Here is a 7,393-nt window from a genome sequence, read left to right as displayed (position 1 = left end):
ATTTTCCTATTTTAGGGTGAATAAATTGTTTTTCTAAATATGTATGTGCTGGTTGTGTTTTCTATAAGCTATTATTTGATGGTTTCAAATTTCCAATTTCATTGTTTGTAGAACATACTCTTATTTGAGTTGGTTTTCTATGTCTTAGGTTGAATACTACATCGTATGGTGACAAACCAAGTCTGAACGAGAAGATCCAAAACATTGAACGAGAAGATCCAAAAACCAAAATTTTCAGTTGGTGAAACGGTTCGGATAAAGAGAAATATTAAAACCTTTCATCGTGGTTATCAGATACAATTCAGTCACGAGATATTTCGAATAGATAAGGTCCTCACACTCAACCCCCAACATACCGTGTAGTTTCCCATGAAACAAGTGAAGCGATAGACGGCAGATTTTACGAAGCTGAACTAACAAAATATTCCGAAATTTAATATGACATCATTAGACAGCCTTAGAAGTTTCACAATAAATTTAATTTCAAACTCGTCCACAAACACTTACCCCGGCAACACAATGGCATCTTTTACCAACTTTTTGCCAAAAACAATTGATCTCAACAAAAAATTTGGCCGCTGGCAAGTGGCATTGCTCGAAATTTCATGGACCGCTAAATTTCAAAACGTTACACAAGGATTACTAGAAACTAATCATGGGGAATCAGAGTCCTCTGAAGATGATAACGATGATCATGACGATGATGGCGATAAGGTAATAGAGCCAACAAGTGCTGACGAGCTCTACGTTGACATAGGCCGTCGTCGGCGTCAACCTACAGGTGCGACGGAAAGTCCTGCGAAAATTTCCAACTCGAGATGCACAATTGACACCGGCTACTACCCATCGATTGATCATTTGATGAGCAAAAATTTTGCTAAGAGTTTTCGATCAAGACACGCAACTGATTGGCCTTACAATTGGTGTATATCAAGTCACAGTCAAAAGCTAAAAATATTGCCACGAGGTCACCAAAAAGATGATTTCCATCCTACAGAAAACGAGGAGGACGGTTTTCTAACAGCCGCCAGCTCAAGTGAAGATGAAGGCCAACAGACATGGAACGGAACAAAACCCTTTGAAACACCATCCAGTATAGAACTCATTTCCAGTGACCTTCAAAACATTCTTGGTACAGAAATTCTTAAAGTTGGCGTCAACCCAAAATTTCCAGTTGACATTTCAGGTGGGCGCCATACAATGTTTGTCTATTGTGACCTCATACAGGATGAAATACTGGGCTACACTTTCACATCACTTCTTAGATCAATTGCGATCAACAGTACATCAAATAGGAAACTAGACGAGGTAGCAACTATTTGTCACCAATCCTTCTCAAACCTGCAGTGGAAAGATGTAGTCAAGTCAGCATTTCAATCAATAACCATAACTATTCGCGACGAAACAGGCCAACTTATGCCTTTTCTAACCATAGGTCGCAGCTGGCTGACTCTGAAATTCCAACTTTTGCCCCAATAAAAATCATTTATCCCATTACGATCACAAAAAGCAGTCGCTCATGGACGCACATTACGACGCTCAAATTTCAAGAAATCAAGACAATTTTGTTACCCATGTAGGCCCTGCCAGACAATTTGGTTCAGGTGCCGCTGGTCTTGGTGCTCTAGCTGGGCGTATTGGCCGTTGCACATTACCTCTTTTGAAAAAATATGCATTGCCGATTGCCTAGAAGGTTGGACGGAATCTTGTCAGTGCAGCAATTCCAGAAATTGGTCAGATGATAGCCGGAAAAAAGAAGCTAAAAGCTGTTGCAAAAGATTCGATCAAAAAATCAGTTTCAAAAACAATCTCGGACTCCGTGAAGCCGTCCCGCTCGCGTGCGGCGCCGAAAGGACCGCGTTCCACGCACGCATCGGTCGCCCGGGCCCGCGTCGCCGCGCCGTCCGTACGCCCGGTGGCGGGCGGGAGCCCCCCAGGGAATCCTTATCAGCAAATACACGAGAGATAAGAAAGACAACCTCTCGCAAGCGGACTGCAAAAACGATCAACGGCAGCACTTTTAAAAATTCAAAAGCCAAACGCAGTCGAACTGATATTTTGTCAAACATAAAGTACGAAATGACCGAGTTTACGACCTTAGCAGCAGATATTGCCAACCCTGTAACACATACAGCGCTAGATTTTTTCGAAAAACCCAATGTTCTTGTTAATTATGAAAGCGGATTCGACCAGGAAATCTACCCACAAGTTGGTTCTCGAGGTCCAACCTTGGATTTTCTGATTTGTGGAGATCAACGCAATTGCATCGACCTCAATTTTTTACAATTAGGACTTCAAGTGGCTATTTACACGCCCGATGGAAAAGATCGTATCAAGGCAAGCGACGCAAGCAAGGTTGTTTTTGCAAATAACGCGCTACACAGTCTGTTTTCACAAGTTGAAGTATACGCTAATGGAATTCTGATTTCGGACAGCAACAACACGTACCATCATCGCGCTTTTTTGGAGACCGAGTTGACAACAAACAGTGATAGTAAGGAGACTTGGGCAGCTTGTCAGGGATACACTTACGATCCAGAACCCTCATCAGATGCCAATAAATCAGAATGGCTGCAATACCGCTTAAAGGACACATTGACCGGCGACTACACGTTCAATTTCTATGGCTCTCTATATGTGGATTTTTTCAGTTGCGAAAAACTAATGCTCCCGGAAGTTGACATTCGAATAAAACTCTACCGCGCCAGTAATGAGTTCAGTCTGATTAGCTTAGGTGACGACTCAGACAAAATGTTTACAGCAGTTATTGAAAAAGCCTCGCTGTTCGTTCGCAAAATTACTGTGACCGAGTCCGTTCGGCTTTCAATTGAAAGGGCACTGCTAAAAGCTTCTGCAAGGTATCCTTATATAGAATCCTTGTGCAAAAGCTTCATCATGCAATCTGGACAGAACTCTTTTGTTAAAGAGTCCATATTTGGAACTGAGCCAATCAGACGCTTAACGTTGTGCATGGTCGCGAACGACAAGTTTAGAGGTTCGAAGGACACAAAACCGTTCTTGTATCACAAGTACGACATGAAACGAATCGAAATAATACGCGGTAACGGCTTACCAATAGCAGGCACTCCCGTCGACACAGAGAACAATGTCCGCATATATCACAACAGTTTAACGGCTCCGGGATTTAAAAACGGTGGAAACAAAATTTCTCTGAAGGATTTTGCAAACAAATTCATTGTAACCTTTGATCTGACATCATCACAGGAGTCGTCTAAAAACCTCACATTATTCCCCGAATTGACAGGAGCACCAAAAACCCTCAAATTATTTTTCTCTGAAGCTCTCCCAGAGGCAGTTGAACTTTTTTTGATTGGAGAAAGGTTCAGTCAGGTCTTTATTGACGCAAAAAGAAACATCTCCAAAAACCAAACTATTTTCAATGGATAACGTGTCTATTAAGAAAGTAGCTAAAAAGTTTTGTCTCCTAAAGTTTACTTTTGGAGGCGTATGGTCGGCCAACAATTTTCCAAAAATAGCACAACGCAGCGCTCGTTTCCAAATAATAAACACTTCCCCTTCTTATATGAGGGGAATACATTGGATACTGATTGTTGCTATTCATTCAACCTTTTCTGGAACTACTACAAACTCAAATAAGAGGCGGCGTGGTAGAGAGAGTCATGCTAAGCCAGCAAAGAAGTCAATAACTAATACAGTAATTTGGAATAGCTTGCCAATTCCACTAAGTTTCTATGTCGATTTCTACGAAAGGGAGCATATTATTTATTCAAATTGTGACAAGTATACTATTCATGAAATTGCCTCATCACCTCATCCACAATCCCAATCTTCCAATTTGTGTGGCATGTACTGTCTTTACACCGCATTGAAAATTTTTGAAAAAATTGGACATGCCTACTACAATGACTCAAAAGACTGCATAAGTGCGATGAAGCAATTTCGACACCTTGTTGAGAGCGCAGTTAAAAATATTGGTTTGATTAATGAAGTAAATTTGATACGATTTTTTAATAGCCGACTGCAGTCAAAGCATACGTTCAAAATTATGTAATAAAAATTTGTATTTGACATTTCTAATTTCTCTAGTCTGAGTCAGAGTAAGGAACCATCAGCCTCGATCACTTTGCAGGCAATAATTCAATTGAACAATTTTCATCATCGCTCTCGCCAATCAATTCGTCTTCTATGGCCTCATCATAAATGAAAGGGTTCCCAGTCCCACACTCTTTCTCGCTATCATCCTCTTGCTCATTGTCACTCAGATCACTCCAATTCAAAGTAGGTTCATTTTGATCGAACTCTCAAGGAAAGAACCCGGGATCAGGTGGAGCTAAAACATAGTCACTATAAAATTTGTTCTAATTGCATTATTAAAAAAAAACATTTAACAACCGAAAGATGAAGTTGATGCCGTGGAGACAGAATCTGCGTCATGTGGAGTGAGCTCTTTGAACTCAATTAAGTTCTTCTCTTCGTCAGCTGACAGTGAAGCTCGATCGTCGTCGTCGGTATCGCTTGAAAAGTCAGTACTGGTTGTGCAAGGTTTTGGTGGCTCCTGGCCAAGACTATAATGACCGTACGGTAAGGTGTCAATGCCATTATCAAGAATAAACCGCTTATAGTTGAAACAGCTCAGAGCTGTTTTATTTGTAGTGGTAACTTGTATCTGGTGATTAGCGGAATGTATTCTGGTCGATGGCGCCATGCTGCTAACACCTGTTTGAAGACACTGGAGGTATTTGTCGTGATGAAGCGTTTTCTTAAGTACCTTCTGAACGCCCTTTGCACTCTGTTTAACACCGCTGACAAATTTGATACTATACATTTTCGATCGCAACATTACACTTTCCTCCAAAACTGATCCATTTAATTCATCTGTCATTGTCAAAGGAACTTTTTTGTTTGTCGGGTCGAAAAGTGGATGAGATGTTGGATAGTCGCTCAAATCTAGCAAATGTTTGAACTCCTCCATGTCCTTATACAGATCATCAGTCTCTATGCGATACAAAAGTGAGTCCGTGTCCTTATACGTGACGCAAATTCGCGAACCGTATCTTGGTCTCATCTCGTTGTAATGAAAATTGTATAGTGCGAGTTTAGAAAGATCAAGGATGGCCGCTCCCACAGGCGTTGGTTTATCCCATTTAACAGTTGGCACGGAGAAGTAAACGGAACATAAGTTGTCACTGATAATTTGGAACGATTTGAAATTCGGTTTTGATGTTAGTTTCGAAGCTTTAACCTGATCCGAAACAAACTGAATGTTTTTTCGGTTTCGTTTATTCTCCATGGTTTTCCCAAAACAGGCGTTGGACATAAGTTTGTAGAAATTTTTTTCGAAGGTAGTTGATGCCATTTTACGCATAGAAGTGTTCTTTTCAATATAAGGACGCAACCAGTCTGACTGATTAAACTGGAGCACGCGATGAAGAGCAACCACTTTCAGTCCCTGTTCCAGATAAAACAACAAATTTTCAATATGACAGATATAATTCTTCTTATCAAATAAAGTTTCCACAAGCTTCGGAACAGATGCCCGGTTTTGAGCTAACTGCTTACTATAGGGTGACAACCAGTCGTCGCTAATAAAAAGTTTCTCAGGAGCCAGTGGAAAATCAGAATGATCGTTGTGAATCGAGGCGGGATAATTGAGATCAACTTCGACAAAGTAACCGACACTATCTTTGTTTTTATAAGTCTCAATGAGAGAATCAATATCAGCAAACTCAGCCCACTGGTATCCGTCTTTTGGCAGTTTTCTCATCATTATCCCACCATAAAGCGAGGTTACGTCTAAAAACGCCCCATAAACTGACTTTTGATCCTTGTTGTAACCATTCAGATCATTGTTGTTTGCTCGAAAGTGGCGAAAGGCTCCTACTCCGTTGAGACCACCTCTGATTGCTTTTTCGCAAAAGAGGAGCATATCAACATCCGAAAGCAATCCAAGTTCAACGTCCGTTGTTATCAACATTGCGTCCCAGCTGAGATTCGGGTGCACTGTAGAAGTATGCTGGATCTAGACGGTAAACATTAATGCACACTGAACGGAACAGTTCAAATACATCGGCCAGCAAAAAGACATCAGTTTCCAAATAAGCATCGTGGTAATCTCCAAAGTTGTCACATTTGAACAACTGATACATTTCAACAGCTTTCTGATGCATTTCCTCTGTGATATCTATCTTTCCTGTTAATGTGTTTTTCCACTCTTCACCGTAAACGGGAAGACCATGCTTAAACTTTTCAAAACAGTCCAGATAGTATGGAAAAATTCCTTTGCTTCTAATTCTTTTGAAATCAGCATCTGAGTATTGAGCAAAATGGCTACGAAGCAACTTAAGATCACCATCTTGTAACGTCTGAGCCAAAGAATCAAGACCTGAAGCCATAAAATTGAAACTATCGAGAAAGCGTATTTCGTTTCGAACAATTTTCTCAACACCACATTTATTGATGTAGGTCTTAACAGGAACTTGAACCGAAAAAGAAATAAACGTCTCCTCAGTTCTTGATATTGCAGAGAGAATTTCGTTTTCCTCCAACACAAGGTACTTCACTATGTGATGAGCATCGTATCGCGACAAATTATGAAAGAGAACCGGTAAAAACGATCCAACTGTAACAGCTAAATTGCAAGCTGAGTGCGCCACTCCAAGCACAGTTCCAGTTAAATGACAGTGATGGACTACTTTCTCCTCAGTAATTAGAAAATTTTTTTCACAAATGCAACACGGCGCTGTCCAGTTCTCAACAAAGTCTTGTTTCGCAGAATTTGACATTTTTAGAAAGCGATAACGTTGTCGCTCGGAGTCCGCCCATTTAACCCAACTTCGCAAAGTACTCATCAGAACTGAAATGCAGTCTTCTCCTCTATAAAACTTCTTTAGTTGCACGTTGGAATTCCTGCTGTCAACTAATACAGCACCGAAACTACAAGGGTTCTGTTTTTCAACAACAAAACTCGAAGCAGAGCTTTCATTTAAGCCATTTCTGACAAGTTCCTCAACTGATTCAAAAGCCTCAGTTCGAACGTCGAGAGCCTCTAGATCCGCATAAACCACGAAAGGGCATTTGAAAGTTTTTTGCCAATTTTTGAATTTCACCGTTGACCCTTCTTCAGGCATCTGAATAACTTGAGTTTGATGATGCTCGCAGAGAGATTTATGCAGCTTAAAATCTTCTCGCGCAATGCTCTGTAGACAACGCTCGCAAAATTTTCGTATATTGTTCTTTGAGTTGGCGGTGGCAGGCGAACGCAGCAAAACTTTCATAACACGATCCAAATTTTTTATCAGGCAATAATGCCAATTGTTTTCTTCTGATAAAAGTAACAAATTTATTCTTTTGGTTTTGCCTCTGTACTTGCTCAAATAAACAGGATAAAATTTTGTCTGTTCATAAGCGAAGA

General features: G+C 40.6%; 2 protein-coding genes across 2 annotated transcripts in view; one reads left to right on the top strand and one right to left on the bottom strand.

Moving 5' to 3' along the window:
* LOC142339396 (uncharacterized) overlaps positions 1–7,393 on the bottom strand; it is a 503,522-nt gene that overhangs the window by 463,947 nt on the left and 32,182 nt on the right. The gene's annotated exons all lie outside the window — the stretch shown is intronic.
* On the top strand, positions 2,080–3,408 carry LOC142340369 (uncharacterized). Its single transcript, XM_075390945.1, has one exon. The coding sequence runs from the start codon at positions 2,080–2,082 to the stop codon at positions 3,406–3,408; it is 1,329 nt and encodes a 442-aa protein (XP_075247060.1).

Source organism: Convolutriloba macropyga, chromosome 5 (assembly GCF_964194025.1).
Source record: "Convolutriloba macropyga chromosome 5, txConMacr16.3, whole genome shotgun sequence".
Lineage (NCBI taxonomy): Eukaryota > Metazoa > Xenacoelomorpha > Acoela > Convolutidae > Convolutriloba > Convolutriloba macropyga.
Note: the sequence above shows the minus strand (reverse complement) of the source record. Positions and strands in the feature narration are given on the sequence as shown.